The 21,378-nt window shown below is 54.1% G+C and overlaps 1 protein-coding gene and 1 long non-coding RNA gene across 2 annotated transcripts in view; one reads left to right on the plus strand and one right to left on the minus strand.

Annotated features, from left to right (window-relative positions):
• Positions 1-21,378, plus strand: part of KCNQ4 (potassium voltage-gated channel subfamily Q member 4) — a 58,985-nt gene that overhangs the window by 11,364 nt on the left and 26,243 nt on the right. Inside the window, exons 2-3 of the mRNA XM_027968433.2 lie at positions 20,366-20,456; positions 21,181-21,307. Of these exons, the coding sequence (XP_027824234.2) occupies positions 20,366-20,456; positions 21,181-21,307 (218 nt within the window). The remainder of the gene's footprint in view (positions 1-20,365; positions 20,457-21,180; positions 21,308-21,378) is intronic.
• Positions 9,220-17,303, minus strand: LOC121819078 (uncharacterized). The gene is made up of 4 exons (XR_006059246.2): positions 16,582-17,303; positions 10,688-13,512; positions 10,260-10,405; positions 9,220-9,606 (listed from the first exon to the last, which is right to left on the minus strand). It is a non-coding gene; the product is annotated as an uncharacterized LOC121819078 (long non-coding RNA).

A 21,378-nucleotide genomic window follows, 5' to 3' on the forward strand; every position in this document is an offset into this window, starting at 1 on the left:
GCGGCGAGGATCCAGGAGGACCGCCCTGAAGCCTGAGTGGGAGGGCCTCTGTGATGTGAGAAGGTGGGAGCAGGTTCACTGGGCTCCAGTGGGCGAGCCAGGGTGGGGCTCACTTGCCGTATACAGAGGGAGTGTGGCCTGGGCTGGGAAAGCAAGGCACACCTTCCCGCTGGGTGACTTCAGACAGTTGCCTCCCTCTCTGAGGTTCAGCCTCCCCTGTTGCTGGGCCTCTTAATAATAATAAAGGTAATAAGAGCCCATGCTTACGGAGGACCTGCTGTGTGCTGACACTGCTCTGAGGACTTGCCATTTTTCCTTTCACTTTTTCCTCTCAGTGACCAGAGGAGGTAGGTTCTATGGTTATGCCCATTTTTCAGATGAGGAGGCCGAGGTACAGAGAGGTTGAGTAACTTGCATGAGTATAGGTTGTGGGGCCAGGAGTCAGTCAAAGCCCAGAGTCTAGCTCTAGAGGCCGTCATCTTTCCCACCAGATTATTCCTAACTGGGGGCTTCCCCGATGGCTCAGGCAACCCACTCCAGTATTTTTGCCTGGAGAATCCCATGGCAGGCTACAGTCCCTGGGGTCACAAAGAGTCAGCCACGACTGAGCACACACATGCATACCTAACTGGCCCCGATGGGCCTGCCTGCGGGGAGGCTGCTGCGAGGACCAGCTGAGCCTTCAGGTTCAGGTTCTGTCTCTATCCCAGTTCTACACTTTCTTGCTCTTTCATTTGGGAAGCCTTGCCTGGCAGTCCTTGAGGGGCCAGGCCCTATCCCAAGAGCTGGGGACAGAGCAATGAATCAGACTCCCCCCTGCTCCCTGGCGGAAGATGTGCCAGGCGGCTGGCAGCTGTCTGGGTGGAATCCTGTGGAGGCCCAGCTCAGAGGAGCCGAGCCCAGCCCCAAACTGGCGGTGACTGGGAAGGCTTCCCAGAGGAAGAGGTTTCAGCGGAGACCTGAAACGTGAGGAGCCAGAGTCAACCAGGCAAAGAAGAGGAGGGAACAGCATTCTAGGCCGAGGGACTAGTATGGGCAAAGCCCTGAGGTGGGGCTGAATGTCTTGCAAAGAACTGAGAGAGGGCAGGAGAGTGGGAGCCTGGATGGGGCGGGAGGTATGCAGGCAAGAGGCTGGAGCGTGAGTGAGGCCAGGCTGAGAACTGCAGGCTGAGGAGCGGAGACTTCCTGGAGGAGACTGGGTTCAGGAAAGAACTGGGGACAGGGGTGCCATGGGTGAATTGGTGTCTGAGAAACGCCCCTCTGGGTCTAGCAAGGGGGGCAGACTCCTGTGGGGAGCTCTGGGGCGGGTGCCACTGGCCTGGCCTTTCTTTCCCTCTGCCTTCCCTTCACGGCCCAGCCGTCTGAGTGGCTCCTCTGGAGCTGCCCACTAACCCTGCCAGGGCTGGGCTGGACCTGGCCTGAAGCCCTAGGTTTTTGCCTGTATGGAAAGTTCAGCTGCTTATGCAAAGCCTGGCCTGGGGGAAGGTGTGTGTGAATGAGCTGAGGGAGGCCTTGGAAGCAGAGTGGGTAGGTGCAGGCTCTGATGGGGCTCTGGGGTCTGTGGGGGTACCCAGAACAGTGATCTTAGAACAACCCCACAAGAGCACCTGGGTTTGGCCCAGTGGATGGTGGGGTACCTGGGGGAAAGGGGCAGAGCCCACAAGGCTTAGCCTGTTGAACTCCTTGCTCCCTCCCTGTCTGCCAGTTAGGGTGTGGAAATCACTGACCCCATCCAGCCCCCTCAGTCCCCCTGATGCAGAAACTGGGGCCCAGAAGAGGGCATGCAACAAACTTCGGCTAGTGGCAGAGCCCAGGCTCAGCCCAACAGTCCCGATTGTCCCCATCAACAATAAAGAACCAGAGCAAACCTCTCTGCAGCGCTGGCCTGGGCTCAGATCCCCTCTGTGTGGTCTTGGGCAGGTCTCTTCACATCTCTGAGCTTCGGCCTCGGGGTCCAAAATGCTACCTCATACTGGGAAGAGCATCACCTCTCCCATTTGAGGCTTTAAGGCCTGCCTGACCCATCATGGGGCTTAATCAATGTTTACTCAATGAATCTCACTGAATTCTCACAATGATGGAGGAAGATATTTATTACACTATTTTTATACTGAGGCTCAGGAAGAAGTGACTTGCCCAAGGGCATTCAGCTGAGAAGTAGCTGATATAGGGCTGGAGCCCAGGTGTCTGGGCACCTGTCTAGGACCCCTGATCGACACGGCTCCTATTTTGAGCTCTCAGTGAAAAGCAGCTGGTGTCCCAAGCAAGCTCCATCCGTTGGTTGGCCAAAGTAAGTGTGTGTGTGTGTGTGTGTGTGTGTGTGTGTGGTTAGGCTGGCTGGCAGGCTGGAACTCAGCTCACATCAGCCCCTATGCTTCTGTGCTTGGGCCAGGCTGCAGCTGCCGCCCCATGGGGAAGGGACCTTTCCACTTGCCCTCCTGCATCAAGTTTTTTTCTCATGGCCTGCCTAGCTGGAGAGAAGAGCTGGTCATGGCGTGACTAACGGGGCACCTGCCAGCCTCTCCCACGTTGGAGTCCGGCCATCTAATGCCCTGCACATGACAGGCATGGGGTGGGCACGGGGTGGGGAGACGGATTTGTACTTTTCTAATCCAGGGTCTGCAGCCCTCTTCTGTCTTGGCCAGGGCCGTGGGAGAGGTTTGTCCCTGGCTGCCACCCCTCCATGCCCAGCAGCCCCAGCTCAAATCCCTGGCAAGCACCCGGCTCCTCTGCTTGGGGCCTCCCCTTGCCCTGCCTGTGCTCCCCACCCCACCCCCACACCAGCTGAGGCCGAGTTGGGACCTATGGGGGCAGATGCTGGGCTGCCTGTGACTGGTGGAGCTGCAGTACCCTGCAGCATTTGGGGCTCAAGGATGGGGCAATGGCAGGGAGGTTTGGGGCCCAGGCTGGGGCAGAGTTAGGGAGAGGACCTGATAGGGTGCCGAGTTTTGAGCGTTTGGGGCTAATGCTGGGCCACCCCTTCCTGGAGAAATTTGGCTACAAGTCAGGGAGGCAAATGTGTGGGCCGCGCTCCCCCTCGCTGGGCGGTAAACACAGCCGTCTCCCAGGAGACGGGCCCAAACATCTCGGCCCCCCACGGTTATTTATACCAGGACTCCCTCTCCTTCTCAGGCCTGTTCTGGCCTCTCAATCCAGTCCTGAGCTGAGCGTCCTGAGTGGAGGGTCCAGCCCCTGTTAAGGCAGGAGGCCCCAGCAGCAGGCCTGCTTAAACCCCACTACGGACTGGGCTCTCACTACCTCCCAGTGGCCTGTCTGCTAGAGGCACTGGGTCTTACTGATCAGAAACGTGCTCATGAAGGCCAGGGCCTGGGGAGGAAGCGGGAATCCTGGGATTGAGCTCTGCCTTGGCTCTAAACTGCTGTATGACTGTGGTCCCGGTAACCTCAGCTTCCCCCCAGTTCAGCAGGGGGAAAGGGTCCTGATGGTGCAAACTTTTAAGCAGTAGATCTGGTTCTTTAAAGGAAATGTGACACAGGAGTACAATATATAAATACATTAAAGCTGAGCTGCTCCGGGTGAAATCAAGGGTGGGGGTCTAGACTTCTGCCCACTCAGCCTCTATGGCCCTACATGCCACCAACCTGGAGTCTATGCATGACCCTCCTTATTCTAGAACACACTCCAGGAGACCCTGGAGTTCCCATTTCAGGGCTAGCACAGGCCTCTTTACTGGTTTACCAGCCCAAGGTCCAGTGCTGTGTGAGTGCTCCTAGGATCAAGAGCAAATGTTTGCAGCCAGTGTCGATCAGAGCAGGCTGGAGCTGCCACAGGAATGTACCCGAGGCCCTTCCAGTGAGGAATGAGCCCAGTGTGGGTGGAGAAGAGGGCGCACCAGGGGCTGGACACTGGAGGGGAGCAGGGGCTGGCTGTCCCCTCTCTGCCAGATTCTAGCAAGGGACACCAAGGAGTCAAAGATTTTAAACTCGAACCTAGCCTTCCAGATCGGTACGAAGGTGAATATGTCAGGAAGGATAGAGCGTATTTTATTTAACAGCTTGTTGGCTTATAGTGTGTGGGTCTCCATTTGTACTCTTTCCCAGTCCCACCAGTGTTCAAGATGGACTTGCATTGGCTCTCCCTCCATCCACCCAACTCTGTCGGAACCCCAAGGTGCCCTTACCCAGAAATCTCAGGCTGCAGAGGACAGTGGGAAATGCCTGACTCATGGATGCTCAAGGCCCTGGAGACCTGGGTCTTCTTGTTTCCTCCCCAGATACTGTCTAAGCTTCTTCTTGGCCAGCCTGGGAGATGTGGAGGAGTCAGAACAGGCTTTACCCTTAATGGATGGATCCTAATGAGCTGTTGTTGGTAGGTTAGGAGCAGACAGAGGTAGAAACTGTCTCTGCACAAAGGGGTCCTGGGATCCTCAGAGTGGGCCAGGAATCCCAATCAGGGGCTGAGCTAGCATTCCTCAAAGCAGATCAGGGATTCTTGGGGGAAAAGAGGGACCATCCTGAGGAGAGGAGAGAACATGAAAGTCACCAAGGTGGAAACAGACAGGGTATGGAAGAGAGGAGCTTGGGCAATGCCTAGTGTGTGTACAGCCTCAAACTCTGGGCTGAGAACCTCAGGTGGTGAACCATGAGGAGTCATTGTAGGATTGTAAATCAGGGAGGGGTACTCAGACTGCAAGGTTAAGTGAACTGGGGTGAGGATGGGGATGGAGTAGAGTCGTGGGGGTCAGTGAAGAGGGCAGAAGGGAGGAGGAATGGGGTGAGTGCTTGGCAGGACAGAAGTGAGGGGCTGGGAAGAAAGAGTTGGTCTCAACTTTGCCTTCTGGAACCTCCTCTCCTGTGTCCTCCTTTGCCCTGTCTTGGGTCCTGCCTCTTTCTCTCACCATTCTGCTGGGGAGAGGAGCACCTCTTCCTATACCCATCTCCCCAGATAGGTGGCAAGTGGAAGCCCACAGCTGTGTAAGAGGGAACCTGTTCATTCATTCATTCACTCAGCCAATATTTATTGCGAATCTGCTCATGCACCAAGTCCTGTGTGAGGTGTGGGAAAGAGTGGTGAACAAGATAGAGACGTTGCTTCATTCATGGAGCTTTGTGAGGTGTGGGAAAGAGTGGCGAACAAGATAGAGAAGTTGCTTCATTCATGGAGCTTACATCATGGGGAGCTGGGGCCTAGAAACTGTATCTTTCCCTGATGTTCCCCCTCTGGCTCTTTGGCCCATGCCCTTGGATGCCCAGGAGTGGGGCCTCTCTCCATTACCCACTCATTCATTCCAGCTGACCTGGCACCCATCTTCAGAACATTGAGGAGGGGGGTTCAATAACCATGGTCCCAGCCCCAGGGACCACCCATCTCCATGATGAACCGGGGGCCTGGGGGCAGCATCCGGGCTCAGGCCCTAGTCTTTTTCACTTACCTGTGACTTTGAGCCCCTCACAAGAAACTTCCTGGCCTCAGTTCTTTATCATGGGGCTTTGGGAAGTCCCAAGGAATCGAGGGGAGGGAAAGACCTGTCAGCTCCAATGTTCCCCATTGGTAGACAGCTCCTCTGGCTGTGGGTAGAGGTGGAGGAGGGCCAAGGGCTCAATATCATCATTATCAACCAGCCTCATGATTCCTCTCATTTAATTTAGTCCTCACGACCAGCTCCCTATGGCCCGTGTATCTTCCCTCCCCATTTGCCAGATGAGGAGACTGAGTCTCTGTAAGGTGACATGCCTGGTTTGATCAGTTCTCCCGCGAACGTATGACTCTGGGAGCCCTTAAGGACGGCGCGATGAGGGTGCTGCTTGGCACCGGGATGCCCCTCCTGGGCACTCAGCCTCGAGAGTAGTAACCCAGCCCTAGTGCCTCCCCCCATCCTCCTCGGGGGCTGGCACCACCCTGAGTCTGGGCACTGGGTCCGACAACACTGGCCAGAGCAGTACCAGGGGCCCGATCAGTCCAGGACCAGATTTAGGGGCCTTGGCACCTCTGGGTCCCGGGGCTCTCAGTGCCCAGCAAGAGGCCTTAGTGGGTGGGCTAGCCGTGGGCAGTCAGGGTGTCGCGCCCCCTTTTCGGCCCCCGTCCACGGGGATGCGGCGGCACCTTCACACTTTCCGCTTGGCCCGCTGCTCGCCTTTCAGGCCGCAGCGTTTTCAATTGTTAATTTGGAAACGGAAAAAGAAGCCGGCGGGGCGGGGGAGGCCGCAGGGAGGTAACCTGAGCCAGAGCGCCGCCCGCGCCCCTCCCGCGAGCGGTGCTGGGTGTCGGCGACTCCCCGCCCCTTCCAGGGACCGCTGGAGCCCCGCCCACCACACCGCCCCGCCCCTTCCAGTAGCTCCTCCCCGCACCGACAAGCCCGGGTCAGCCCCGCGGACCCCGGAGCGGGAAGGAAGGGAGGGAGGCCGTGCCGAGGGAGGAGTCCCTCCGGAACCCTCCTTGCCAGGAACCCCTCCTTCTCCCAAGGAGCCCCGCCTGCTGTCAGCCTCCTCCGTGTCCCGAAGTGAACCCAAGTCTTTCTGCAACCCCTCAGGGCGGGATTCAAGGGAGCCAGATCCCTGCCTCCAAGCTGCCGCAATAGGGATTATTGGCCCCATTAGACAGACGGAGAAACTGAGTCCTAGAGAGAGACAGTTCACTTGTTCAAGGTCATGCAGCCAAGGCTGAGTTCTTGAGCCTGGTAGGGGTTCGTTTCTTTTGGTTCTCAAACGTGTAGAGTTCTGTCCTCCTCAGGGGAGGAGGGGGCGCCAGGACTAGAGGTGCAATCTGTCCCCTTCCCCCAACCTCTTCCCTCTTTCTGTGGTTAATGAGCTTTTGGAAGTCCTGCTTTGATCTACCCTGACTCCTCCTTGCTATCATTATTCAATTATAGAGGAGTTTTGGAGGTTGAAGGGCTTCCCTGGTGGCTCAGATGGTAAAGAATCTGCCTGTAATGCGGGAGACCCAGGTTAGATCCCTGGGTTGGGAAGATGCTCTGAAGAGGGGAATGACTACTCACTCCAGTATTACTGCCTGAAGAATCCCGTGGACAGAGGAACCTGGTGGGCTACAGTCCATGGAGTTGCAAAGAGTTAGACGTCACTGAGCGACTAACCGCAGAAGGCGATGGCACCCCACTCCAGTACTCTTGCCTGGAAAATCTCATGGACGGAGGAGCCTGGTAGGCTGCAGTCCATGGGGTCGTGAAGAGTCGGACACGACTGAGCGACTTCACTTTCACTTTTCACTCTCATGCATTGGAGAAGGAAATGGCAACCCACTCCAGTGTTCTTGCCTGGAGAATCCCAGGGACAGGGGAGCCTGGTGGGCTGCCGTCTGTGGGGTCGCAGAGAGTTGGACACGACTGAAGCGACTTAGCAGCAGCAGCAGCAGCAGCAGCAAAGCGGCTAACACACTTCGGAGGTTGAAGGAGGTCGCTCTAGACTTTCCACACACAGGAGTGCCCTGCAAATGAAATGTAAAAGACCCTCCACTTCCAGCGACTCTATAAGTCCCTTAAGATGGGCAGCTTCATTCATTTCCCATTGCGAAGCTAAGATCACCAGTCCCAGATAGGTCAGCAGAAAATGGGGGCTCTTGAAGACCTTTCCTCAACCCCCTCCTCTCCCTGAGGAGTAACTGAAACTCAGATACAGCTTCCCACTCCCTCAGCCGAGTGGGGCAGAGCCAGGATGGAGAGCCTGTTGATCCAGGTTTCTAGCTGTGCCCACAGCCTGTGCCTCCCCTTCTGCTGCCCCCAACCCTGACCCCTTTCTCGGAGCCACTGTGCGGGCCCTTGCCTTTTAGGGGATTCTGAATCAGTCAGAACCTCTCCCCTGAAAACCCGAGCTTCCAGCCTAAAGCCTAAGACCCTTCTCGCCATCCCTCCATCTTAACTGTGGAACAGGCCAATGTCACTCAGCAAGCCTTTCCCAGCTGTCCGAGCCCATTGGAGAGAGTCTTGCTGGATTCAGTCTGGCTGGTCCTGGATTTGGGGTTCCCACCCTGAGCATGGCTCTCCGAGCAGCAGCTGTAACCAACAGCCCCAGGTGTGGCCTGCGAGTTTGCATGCTGCTTTGCTTGTTAGCAGCAAAGGCATCCGAATGCTCCTCTCCCATCATTCTCCCTCAGCCTCCCACTGAATGAGATCCTCAATGGCTGAGTCTGCAGGACTCCCCAGGTCATCCTCCCCAGGGGGCCCAGCCCTCCCCGAAGCTCCTGTTCCACCCTGTCAGCTCTTGGTGCCCTCTGCTCCGGGAGTGCTGAGAACCAAGTGGCGGGGACTCAGCTCTCTCCCCACTTTTGACTATTCCCTCCCTCCCCTCTTCCCCCTTTGCACAAGTTCTGCTGATTCAGAGGACAGAAGCTTCTTAGAGGTGACCCTGACCCCTGCCAGGCTCAAGCAGCTGGAAGCCTGTGTAATCCTTGAATCCAGTGCCACCCTGACACATACAGTAGGAAGGGCAGGGGCAGGTGCCAGCCTGCCACCCGGAGGAAGGAGATTTTAAGGTGGGGATGAGGGGTAGGTGCCTGGGTCCTTCCATGGAAAGAGAAGAAAAAACATTACCTTACGACCCAGTTTCCCATTTCTAAAGAGAGGACAGGGAGGCCTAGCGTGCTGCGATTCATGGGGTCGCAAAGAGTCAGACACGACTGAGCGACCGAACTGGACTGAAGGGATCTTTTGGTGACAAAATATTGTCAGTATCAGCTTGCCTCTTGTCACCTTTACTCCCCCTTGTACAAGTCCCCATCATGTCTTGCTTGGATTATATACCATTAGCTTCTCAACGCGACGCAGGGGCAAACGCCATAGCCCACTCCCCCATCCCCTTACCTTGCCATAGTCTGTTCTCCACTCAACAGCCTGTGTGGTCTTTTGCAAACCTAAGTCAGACCACGCTATTTTCTGCTCAGAATTCCCCGTCTCACTTGGACTAAAAGCCCCAAACCTCACGATAGTTAGAGAATGCTCTGCTTCCCCACCCCCCCACCGCTCCCCACTTTCTCACTCCTCTCTGGGAGCACTCCCCTCTTGACGGTTCTGGAGCACACCAGGCGCCCTCTGGACGGGTCTTTCACACTTGCCTTTCCTTCTGCTCAGAACCTTCTCCTCTGACACCTACCTACATGGCTCGCCACCTCATTCCCTGCAGGCCTCTGCCCTAATGTCACCTTCTCAATGCTGCTCTCCCTGACCACCCTCTGTACAGCAGCTCCCGACTCCCACACCAGTGTTCTTTGTCCCCCTTTCCGGCTTCATTTTTCTCCAGCATCATCTGACATTTTTGACACTGTCTTGTTTATTTATTATCTGTCTCTTTCCCATGAGAATGTAAGCTCCAAGAAGGCAAGGACATTATTGATCTTTGTCCCTGGCATGTGGCGAGCACTCAGGAAATAGTGAGTGAGTGAGTGAATGCTCTGTGGCTCTGGACTTCATGGTTCCTGGGTGTTGCTGCCTGCTCAGGTTCCCGCTGAATCCTATCTGCTGCAGGGAAGGTTGAGGTGTGGAGACGGAAGCAGCCACACAGAGGAGGTGGGTGGTACCAGTCAGAGGTCCAGTGTGGGGTTCGTCCCCTCTTTCAGGAGCCTTTTACCCAGCTCTCATTCTGAGTTGGGAGCATGGCATTCAAGGTGAGAAGGACAGGGTTTCCGCCAGCCCTCGGTCTGTGGGAGGAGATAGGGACTCAAAAAGTGCTTTTCACATGTTGAGCCATGATGGAGGTGAGTGTAGAGGTGGGAATGGGGGGTTAAGGGGGCATAGGGTGGGGTTTCCACTCACCCAGCTGGGTTGGAGGAGGGATAAATACAGCAGGAGCAAAGGTGAGGACGGGAGAAGGCTCTGCTTGCTGATGTGGAGGAACAATGAGCCGCAACAATGGAATATCATGTGCCAGGTAGGGCACTGAGTGTGGAAAGTCAGGTGGGGAAGGGCTTGCCTTGCAACCATGCTAAGGTGCTTGGGCCTGAGCCTGCAAGTTGATGGATTTCACACTTTTAAAAAAAGCACGAAAGCCCTTTGTTCAAATGAAATCTTATGCCAAGCTTAGCATGTAAAACTGAGTCACCCAAATTCACACGAGTGGCTCAGGTGGAACCAGGGGGAAGTTCCCACTGACCATCTTGTTTTCATTTCCCAAATTCAGGCTGCCTGTGTTCCACCCCTTAGTTTGCTTTCACTTCGCTGGCCTCCTGCTCAGGAGCCTGTGCTCCCTGTTTATTTGGGTTGTCTGCACTGCCTGGCCAGCCCTGAAAAGATGGATAGCCCCTCTTCCTTCCTTGTTCCCACCCTTGCTTGATATGTTGCTCAGTGCACTTACCTGGTGCGCCAAGTCATCTGGCTGGCACGGGAGAGGGAGGCAGGAGAACAAGTAGGAGATTCCCAGGTGGCCCAGTGGTAAAGAATCCACCATCCAGTGCAGGAGATGCAAAAGACACAGGTTCAGTCCATGGGTGGGAAGATCCCCTGGAGTAGGAAATGACAACCCACTCCGGCATTCTTACCTGGAAGATCCTATAGACAGAGGAGCCTGGCAGGCTACAGTCCATGGGGTCGTGAAGAGTCGGATACGACTGAGCACACACATACACACACAGGAGATGTGGAGACCATCCAAGTGGGAGAGGATGAAGCTGTGACTCATTAAAACACCCTGTCCAGAAGACACCACCTTCCATCCCACAGTGGGACCAAGACTTTTCACACTGGCTCAAGAAAAATTGGCATGTGGAGGTGGAGAACACCTACCAGAAGGACAGGGAAGAATCCGTAGAGGCTTCATGGCAGGAAGCAGATCTGGGTTTTGCAGAGTCGGGAGGGGGAGATGAGACTCTGGAGGGGCAGTCTCATCTCTACTTCTCTCTGCACCTCTGCCAATGTGCTTCTGTGTTTCCTAATTCCATTCCTGAGAGAAACAATCTGATTGGCTCAGCCCAACCTAGATGGGGGCGGGGGTTGGGGGTAAGACTTTCTTGGGCCAGTGTCCATCTCCTGGTGTCCAGGAGAGGGGCATGCAGCCGTGTGGTACCACATGGGGTTGGCTCCTCCAGGGCCATCTCCAAGGCTGCCCCACATTCTGAGAGGGAGAGTGGTGCTGAATCCAGCCTGTGCTCAAAGGTGCATCAGCCCAGAGCAATGGATGCCTGGTTCTTATGAGGTCATTTTGGAAGGGTCAACTTTTCATCATTTTTTTAGGCTGAAGGGAATGCCTTTTCTAATTGATCCTCCAAGAGGGCGCATGCTTTTCATAGTTTGTACTATGCGCTGGCGGCTGTCGTCCCTCCAGGGACAGCCTCAGAGACTCTGGAACTAGCTGAAGACCGGCCTTTTCCCTTCTGCCCTGCGGCTGGAGAGTTATGGGGCTGAAGGGACTTTAGCTGTCACTGAGATGTCCCCTACCTTCCCCTGCAGACGGGGAAACTGAGGCCCCATGGAGGCTTCACCCCTAGCCCTGAACCCCAGCGCAGGCCTCTGGCCCAGAGAAGTGGTGGCCGCAGCAGCAGCCTTGGTGTGGGTCACGTGCTTTTGCTCCCTTTGCCATATTTAGAATCGCTGGATCAGGGAAACTTCTCGTCCCAGCCCCTGAGGATTCTTGGAAAGAGCCTCGCTCTGGGTCCTGGCTGACTGCCCCTCCCCTTTATCCCCTTGCAAGAGAAAGATCGAGCCTGTTCTCCCCAGAGGAGCTGGGGCCACTGGACCACACTGCAGCCCTGTCAGGAAGTGCCTCTCAGGCCTAGCTGAAGTTCCTTTTGCAGTATCAGCTCTGGTTTGGGGTTTAAGAAGCCCTTTTCTGTTGGAAGGTGGTGGGGGACATGACCTCTGCCTTCCAGGAACCTTGGATAAATGGGGACAGACTGGCCCCAGCGTCCCCCAGCCCAGGGAGGACAGAACCTTGCCTCTGAGATCCTGGTCCGGAGGACAAGGGCAGGGTGACACCCCGGCCCCCTCCCCAAGCCAGGTGAAGAAAGGAGAGAGCCAGTTGGTGGCCAGGCAGGCGCCAGACCCTGGCAGGGCTCAGTCTGGGAGGAGGGACACTGGAGAGAGGAAAGGAAGGAAGGAGGCCCTAGGGGAAGGGAGGACTGGGGCCTGGAACTGCATTTACTTTGGCCTTGTGAGAGGTCGGGGGGCGGGGGTGGGGGTCCATTATCCCACACAGGCTCCTTCTTCGCTCAGGATCCTCAAGCTCTGAAAATCAAAAAAGGCCCAACCCAACCCAAACCAAAAATGCATGTGTAGAGCACCTGCGACTTTCAGGGTCTTTTCTCCCATCCTCACCTTTGGGGACGATGGTCCTGTGTTCCCATTGGAGCCCTCTCCAGGACCTGGGCAGCTCCCTTTCCCATCCCCCACACCTGGGGTTTCAAGCCTCCTCCACCTCTTCAGACCCCCACAGACCCTGCTCCCTACTGAGAAGTTGATCTGGCCTCTTCCCAGAGAAAGTCAAATCCCCTGATGAGGGATCTCTGGGCTTCCCCCATCTGACCCCTGATCTCCTCTCCCAACTGGCCTCTCCCCCTTCTCGCCTGTCACCTTAGAAACTGGCTGGGTCCTTTCTGCTCAGCACCAGCGCTTCTGCTCTGTATCCCAGCCGCCCAGTCGCCCTGCAGACGTCATTCCATTGATCACTCCGTCTCTCTCACATCTTTAACTTCTCCCTCTCTCCTGGCGCCTTCCACTCTGCCTCTCTCATCTTAAAACAGCAACAGTGAAAAGAGCACTGGCGTATTCCCTGTGCTCTGTGTGTTTCTCCAGCTACCGACTGCAGCTTCTACACTTTGCAGTTAAACTTTAAATAGCTAAACCTCCACTGTCTCTACTTTGTCACTGAGCCTCTCCCTTTCTTAACCCATTGAGACCTGCTCTGGCGCTCCCCTCCGTCTGTGGCTGCCCTTGCCAAGGTACCCAGTGACCAACTTGTCACCAAATCCAGTGACATTTTTCAGACCTGATCTTGTTTGACCTCTTTGGCAGCATTGGACACTGCTGTCCACTCCCTCCTTGAAACACTTTCTTCTCTTGGCTTGACATCTCTGTCTTCTGGTTTCCCCCCCATTTCACCCGCTGCTCCTTTCCAGTCTGGTGGAGGGTCCCTCCTCCCTTTGAGTTGCTGGGGATCCACTGGGTCCTCCTGTACCTTTTTCCACATGCCCTCTGGACTGTCTCAATCTTGCCTCTTGTCTTCGGTCACCATCTCTCCCTTGATGTACTCCAAACCCACATTTCCAGCTCAGGTCTCTGCCTTCATAGCCAGAGTGTTTACCCAGCCTTCTGCATCTCAACATGTCCAACACAGAATTCATCACCCCCATATCTACTCCTCCATGAGGCTCTCCTATCTCAGTTATGTCATGGCACCTTCGTCCACCCAGTCCCCAAACCAGAAATATAAGTCATTCTCTTTCATTGTCCCATTTCCAATCAATCACCAAATGTTACTTACTTTCTCCAGTCCATCCGCTTGCATGCTGCCACCAGCATCTCTTACCTGAATGATTGTGGCGTTTCCTAGTTGCTCTTCCTGATCAATCTCACCTCTTGTAATCCGTGCTCCCTACTGCCCCTGAGTGGTGGTCCTAAAACACAAATCAGACCATGTCATTCCCTCTTAAAATTCTTCAGGGACTTCCCTGGTGGTCCGGTGGCTAAGACTCCACACTTCCAATGCAGGGGACCCGGGTTTGATTCCTAGTCAGGGAACTAGGTCCCAGTGCCCAACTAAAGACCCTAAATGCCGCAACTAAGACCTGGCACAGCCAACCAAATAAATCTTTTTGTAAAGAAAGTGTTTAAAAAGCAAAGACCTTTTCAGTGGTTCTCCACTGCCTTCAGGTCACGTTCATAGGGCCTGAGGGTGCCTGGATCTGGCCCTCTCTGGCTTGTCCTCTGCCCCTTCATTTGAGGCCCCTACCTGCCGGCAGTACTGGCCGCCCTGGCCTGCCTACGGGCTCCCACATCTCTGTTGCTACACACACATCCCGCTTTCTCTGCTTGCTGCGCTGCCAGCTGGCCTCGTCACCTCCTCCAAGTCTTCACGGATCCCTCCACTTTGGCTCTGCTCAAGCCATCCTGAGCTTCCCCCCAACCCCTGGGCACATTGTTATCCCCTTGTTTATCCTGTCACCACTATGTTACAGTTGTTAATTTCTTGGGTTGGGGAAGAGTCCTATATGATTCATTTCAGGCTTTACAATGGACCTGACTAGGTGTAGATGGCAAAGAACATTTCTTAAGTGAACGTGGCTCTGAGAGGTTAGGCGCTAGCATCTTTTCTGCTGCTTGACTCTACCCCCTCAAGCCCTCCCACCTTCTGCATCCCTGTCTTTCCCGCCTCCGAGGATCTGCCTCTCCGGGGACATCCCCAGAGAGTCTGGAGCTGAGTTCACGGCTGACCCTTCCCTTCTGCCCCACCACTGGGAAGTCCTAAGACTGACACTCCTCACCTCATACTGCAGACAGGGTGCCTGGGGCCCAGAGAGGTACTATGGTGTGGTGTCCAAGGGGACTTGGGTTCAGGTCCCAGCCTTATGGTCTTGGACAACCTAGTACGCCTTTCTTTCTTCTTCTTTTTCTAAAAAAATCATTTTTCCTTTTATTTATTTTTTATTGAAGGCTTTATTGAACTTGTTACAATATTGCTTCTGTTTTCTTTTATGTCTTGGTTTTTCGGCTACAAGGCATGTGGAATCTTAGCTCCTTGACTAGGGATCAAACTCTCATCCCCTGCATTGGAAGGCAAAGTCTTAACCACTGGACTGCCAGGAAAGTCCCCTTTTCCTTCTAAACAACAGTTTTATTGAGATGTAATTCACATACCACATCCACCTATCCCTTTTAAAAGTGCCCAATTCAGTCGTTTCTAATGTAGTCACAGAGGTGTATAGCCATCACTGCACACCTCTCTGAGCCTGTTTCCTCCTCACTAATGAGCTGTGATGACTGTGGGGCTGGGAGGAGGGGTTAGGAATATGCACGTGGAGGGCTCTGCTCAGTGTCTGGCCAATAGGAAGCCTTGGCTAGGAGGCACAGTTATGGGGTCATACAGCGAACTGGGGTTAAATGAGGTTAGTATGAAACCCACCTCCCCAGAAGGATTTTCCTACCCCTCCTCCTTGCTCTGTGGCTGTTTCCCTGGCAGTAATTTGAGGAAGGCCAGGGAAACAGGGGTGTTGGGGTGAGGGGAAAAGGCAGCAATTACAGTTGTTTAAAAGGCCTTGGGACTTCCCTGGTGGTTCAGTGGCTAAGCACCATGTTCCCAGATTCCATCTCTGGCCAGGGAATTAGATCCTACATGCTGCAACTAAAGATTCCACATGTGCAATGAAGACTGAGGATTCCATATGCCGCCACTAACACTCAGTGCAGCCAAATAAATAAATAAATAAATATTTTAAAAATAATAAAAAGGCTTGAGTTGGCTAATAATTGAGTCAGCCATAGCCCCTCCCATTCACTAACCTAGTGACTCTCTAAGTGTGGTCCCTGGGGGAGCAGCATTAGAACATCCAGGAATTTTGTAGAAAGCATACTTTCAGGCCCCACTTCATACTGAATCAGATGCTCTAGAAATGGGGCCCAGAAATCAGTATTTGAATAAGCCCTCCAGGTAATTCTGCTGCCCACTCTACTTTGAGAACAATATATCTAAGGAAAACATTCACTTATTCATCCCTGATCTCCTTGCTGCCCTCCTGAATAAATGGCATAGTCACAGAATGGGTGGGTCGGGGAGAAAGTCTCTCGATAGGTCTCACAATAAGCCCCAGTGAGGACTTCCCTGATAGCTCAGTTGGTAAAGAATCTGCCTGCAATGCTGGAGACCCTGGTTTGATTCCCAGGTCGGGAAGATCCCCTGGAGAAGGGAAAGGCTACCCACTCCAGGATTCTGGCCTGGAGAATACCATGGACTGTATAGTCCATGGGGTTGTACGCAAAGAGTTGGACACGACTGAGTGACTTTCACGTCACCATTTCAGGGAGGACCAATCTGGCAGCATCCACCAGTCTCAGCTCTGCTTGACTGGCTGGGAGAATGGGGGCCCGAGCTGCAGCTAGGCGTGCTGGACAAAGATGCTCCAGTGTGTAGCTGCCAGTCTGGCCTCTCTGCTGGGGAGACTGTAGAGAGTCCCAGCCAGCCAGCTCCTGTGTACCATCTATACTCTGTAGATGGGGAAACTGAAGCCTCAGAAGGGGGCCAGAGACGATCCTTAGACAGTCCTTTGTTGTATGAATGAAGTCACAGACTGGTTCTGGCAGATACAATCAGACTCCAACTCAGGGTGACTTCTCTCTGCCTCCTCCACCTCTAAGCTCCAGACATGATCTCCCTCTGCTGACCCAAGTGTGGGTATCTGTGTGAGGACCCCTCAGGAAGGCCACGGCAGCTAGGGCCCTAGCTCTGCCATGACTTCACTGAGCAATCTTGCGTAAGTATGTCCTTCCCTGGGCCCCATTTCCTCATCTGGAAGATGGGGATAATTATTTAGCTGCCTGGAATACAAGATGTTCGCTGTCAGACTAAATGTATCTGTTCAGCTGTATTGAGCATCTAATCCCCTGCCAGTGTGTGAAGGCTGGAGAGGTGAAGTTCACGGGGTTTTAAAACAGCGTCTACTAAGTGGAGCTGGTCAAGGATGGAGACTCACCTTCTCTTCCCTTTTCAGGAAGGCTGCTGGGGAGCCCAGTGTGGTGGCAATAGATGTGCTTAGGGCTTTGGGAGCCTCTTCAGCGGGTGCAAACTGGGGACTTTGGTGACACAATGTTTTGATATTTGTTTAAGCTGAATTTTTGCTGTGCATTTATTCAGTCTATGAAAAAATGAATAAAGCAGAGTCAGATGAGAGAGAGGGGGGATGGGGCCATTACTCTGGGGAGGGGCTAGTTGGAGGAGAGGTTTGAGTAGAGATCTACATGAGAATGGGAGCGATAAATAGGCAGAGGAAATAGCAGAGCAAGTGCAAAGCCTGGAGGTGGAGAAACCTTTGATGTGTTCCAGGAATGGCAGGGAGGTAGAGTGCCTGATGGAGGAACTGGAGAGAGGCAGATCAAGTTCAAGGCCGGGTGGGACCGGATCTTGCAGAGCCTTGCTGGACACGCTGAGGAATGTGACTGCTGCCCTCTAAGTGCCAGGGGAAGTCAGGGGAGAGTTCTGAGGAGGGTTCTAGTTTCCGGCTTTGCTTTGTAGGAAAATCATACTGATTGCTCCGAGGAGGGTTCCAGTTGGGCCAGAGGGGAGGCAGGGAGACCTGTCAAGGGTGAGATGATGGGGGTTAGTGAGTCCAGGGCTACAACTCTGTAGCTAGAGCCAATAGAAATTGCTACAGGATGGGATGTGGAGAGTGAGGGAAAGGAAGAGTCAAGGGTTGCTCTTAGATCGTTGGCCTGAGCCCCTGGATGGGAGGTGGTGCCATTCCTGAGATGGGGAGATTTTAGGGCAAATTGAGAGTTTGTTTTTGGACATTATGTTGGGTTTGAAAGGCCTCTAGACATCCGAGAAGAGACGCTGAGCAGGCTGTTGGCAGGCGAGCTGGACTCGGGGCAGAGGCTGCCACACCCCCACACCTGCTAAATGGCCAAGGCTGTTGTGGTAAAGGGGTGGGGACAGAATTTAAAGGGTTCTCCCCTGCCCCTGTTGGTATGTTTAAGGAAATGAATTAAATATTTAATGTTTATATTTATTTATTTATTTGGCTGAGCCAGGTCTTAGCTGTGGCATGTGAACTCTCAGTTATAGCAGGTGGGATCTAGTTCCCCTACCAGGGATCGAATCCAGGCGCCCCCCCCCACCCCCCCACCCCCGGCATTGGGAGTCTTAGCCACTGAATCACAGGGGAAGTTGCTGCATTTAAAAACTGATATTAATTTGTTACCTGAACAGTCATGTTTATTCTTTAAAAATATCAGGAAATGAAGATAAGCAGAAAGCAAAACAAAAGCCAAATCACTCTTAATTTTGCCATCCGGAGACCAGCCCTGCTGACTCTTGGTTTGTATTAATATATTAAAAAACATCTATACTTAAACAGTTGGAATCACATTGCTTTAAGGTTTTATAATCTGCTTTTTTCACTTAACCTATTGTGAAGTGGACATTTTAGAGATGTGTAACTCTCGACATGGAAAACATAATGTTGAGGGAAAAAAAAAACTATTGAAACACTCAGTGTGAAACCCCAAACATGACCCGTTTATTACCTGAGGCTCTGAGATCAGCCAAGCGATGTGACTGAAGGATTTCTCTCCAGGGCTGGGGTGAAAGCCCATCAAGATTTGGCTGCACCCCTTCCCAGAGGAGGGGATGGGATACGATGACCTCCGGAGGACCTTCTGCCCCTGAGCCCATTCCTGGTGGATGTAGCACTGAGTTCACCTGCGTTTTCTGTGGTTAATTATTGAACACGAGGAGCTGGTGCTCTCCCCCACCTCTCACTGTGCCTTATGTCTTCGCTGACTCAGCTTCTGCCTGGAACTGGCCAAGGAGGCCTCTTCCTCACTCATTCATCCGAAACCCTTTACTGACATCTGCCACCTACCTCCTCCCTGGGTGGGCGCTGGGCTGAGGCCCTGTCCCCGCCCTCTGAGCAGGCTGGGAGCCCGGCCCATGGAGGTGTGAAGGGCCAGGTGGAGCCCTGCTCTTCCTATGTCTCTGCACCCCACCCCATCTGCCCTGACTTCACAGATGATGAGACTGGCTCAGAGAAGGTGACTTTCTCAGGGTCACACACACTGTAGGACTGGAATTTGAACCTGGGTCTCTGACTCGGAGCCCATGCTCCTGCTGTGATGAAAAAGTAAAGTGAAGTCACTCAGTCGTGTCTGACTCTGCGACCCCATGGACTATAGCCTACCAGGCTCCTCCATCCATGGAATTTTTCAGGCAAGAGTACTGGAGTGGGGTGCCATTTTCTTCTGCAGGGGATCTTCCCAACCCAGATTTCGAACCCTGGCCTCCTTCACTGAAGGCAGACGCTGATGTAAGAGGAACAGAAATAAAATGCTGTTGACTGTGACCTGGGGCTTCCCAGCTGGCACTAGTGGTGAAGAACCTGCCTGCCAATGCAGGAGACATAAGAGACGTGGGTTCGATCCCTGGGTTGGGAAGATCCCCTGGAGGAGGGCACGGCAACCCACTCCGTATTCTTGCCTGGAGAATCCCATGGACAGAGGAGCCTGGCAGGCTACAGTCCATGGGGTTGCAAAGAGTCAGACACGACCGAAGTGACTTTACACGCACACACGCAGACAGTGATTGGGAGGCAGGCACAGGGAGGGGGTGTTCTGAGCTGACGGTGGGATGGGGGCTCCCCCAGCAGGAGCTTTGGGGTGAGGGAAGCTTGAGGGGAGCATTTCCTCAGGCTCTGATGGTGAGGCGTTTCAGGCAGAGTGCAGTGGCAGCAGTCCCAGGTGGGGGCACTCTGGGAACATTTCGGGCAGGCTGTGGGTCAAGCGTTTCCAGAGAAACGCATTCCCTCAGGAGTCTCTTCCAGGCGCAACACCCCCATCCAAAGGAGAAGTGCTTCCGGGAGGCCAGCCTTGTTGCCTTTTGCTGCACCCGCAGCCTGTGCCCCCACATCCTATCTTCCCTTACATGTTCACTCCTCATGTCCTTTCCCCTCTTCCCATCCACTGGGAAGTTAGGAACTCTGACTGTCATCTCATCTCTGTCCTGGATATCCTGGTGACCTTGGGTGACTCCCTTTCCCACTCTGAGCCTCAGTTTCCTCATGTGTGCAATTGAGGTTAATTCATGAGCTCATCATAAATCAGATGAGCTGGATTCCCTAGTTCCTTCCATTTCTAAATGTCTGGTTCTGGGCCACTCAGTAGCTTCCCACTGTCCTGTGGGGATTTCCAGGCCTCGGTGACATGGCTCCCCGATGCCCGACTGCCCTCCCGACACCCTCTCCCCCTCTGCATCCTCCCCTCCCTATCTGTCTTCCCTGATGCCCTTTCCTTCCATAGCTGTCTCAGTATTTAATTTCATAAGATCCCACGAAGGCAGAAGCAGTTGTCTTCATTCTGCAGATGAAGCTATGCTTCATGAGGAAGGGGGTGTTCCTGGGTTCCTCTCTCGGCCAGCCCAGACAGACCGGCCTGCCACAGCTCAGCGTCCACTTCTGGGACCTGTGGGTACATTAAGGGCAATTGAGAGGATTATAAGTTATCTGTGAGCCCAGCCACCTGGAGCTCGGGGGCTTTTCCCTTTGAGGTCCAGCACAGAGCCACAACTCCAGGGAACTTTGATTCTTAGTCCACTTTCCAGATTACTCCCCAGTAATTCTTCCCTCCTCTCCCCTTCCTCTTTCTCCCCCTCCTCCTCTTCCTTCTACCCTTCCTCCTCCTCCTCCTCCTCTGCAACCCCTTGCCAGAGGCTCCTCAGCTGCCCTGTCCATCCAGCATCTAACCCTCTCCTTCATGCTGCTATTGTAGATTTTTGCTGGTCTTCAGCTGTCTGGTGCTGTCCGTGCTGTCCACTATCCAGGAGCACCAGGAACTTGCCAACGAGTGTCTCCTCATCTTAGTGAGTGCTGGAGTCTGGGTCTGAGGGAGGCTGTGTGTGTGGGTAGCACCTCTGGGCTGAGGGTGAAGGGCAAGTGAGGCTTCACATAACATGTTTCAGAGACTGGCTTTCTGTGCTGTGTTCCCTGACATGGTGGCTGTACTTCTCTGAGCTTCATAAAAGCCCAGAGGGCTTTATGGGTTGCCATAAAAGTCCACAGGGCTCCCCTGCTTTAAAGCAGGTGTTGGGAGAGCTCCTAGTATAGAGCTCCTAGTCTCTATACTAGGGCTTATGATGGGCCCAGAGAAGGGGAGAGGAGGCCCACTCCTTCTCAGGATCAAAGCTGCTAATGCCACCCCTATGGGATCTGGTTTTAACCCCTAAACAGAAGCACTTCAGAGCGGTACTGTGACGGACAAACACCCCTTGTGTCACCTGGTCAGGTTTAGGCTGGGATGGGGATGAGATGGCTGGGAGGGGGATGAGGAGCAGAAAAACTCAGCCAGTTCGTGGGCACAGCAACAGGGGACAGATCTGAGCTTTCAGTCTCTCTGGAAGACATGGAAGAAGCCACTTGCCTTCCCGAAGCCTCCCCAGGTCCATCCAGGCAGATGAACCTCCAGGAGAGGCAGGCTGAGGAAACTCTAATATCCCTAACCCAGGGACTCGGGGCTGGGTGGGTGCTGTGTGATCTAGGCCCGGGGCCTGAAGAGTGGGACCAGAACTCAGGCCCCTGGTCCCATAGGAATTCGTGATGATCGTCGTGTTTGGTCTGGAGTACATCATCCGCGTCTGGTCTGCTGGATGCTGCTGCCGCTACCGAGGATGGCAGGGCCGCTTCCGCTTTGCCAGAAAACCCTTCTGTGTCATCGGTAATGGTCCCATGCCTCCCAAACCTGATCTTTGACCCCAAACCGCAGGGTTGACACCCTGACCCCAGGAC

Source organism: Ovis aries, chromosome 1 (genome assembly GCF_016772045.2).
Source record: "Ovis aries strain OAR_USU_Benz2616 breed Rambouillet chromosome 1, ARS-UI_Ramb_v3.0, whole genome shotgun sequence".
Lineage (NCBI taxonomy): Eukaryota > Metazoa > Chordata > Mammalia > Artiodactyla > Bovidae > Ovis > Ovis aries.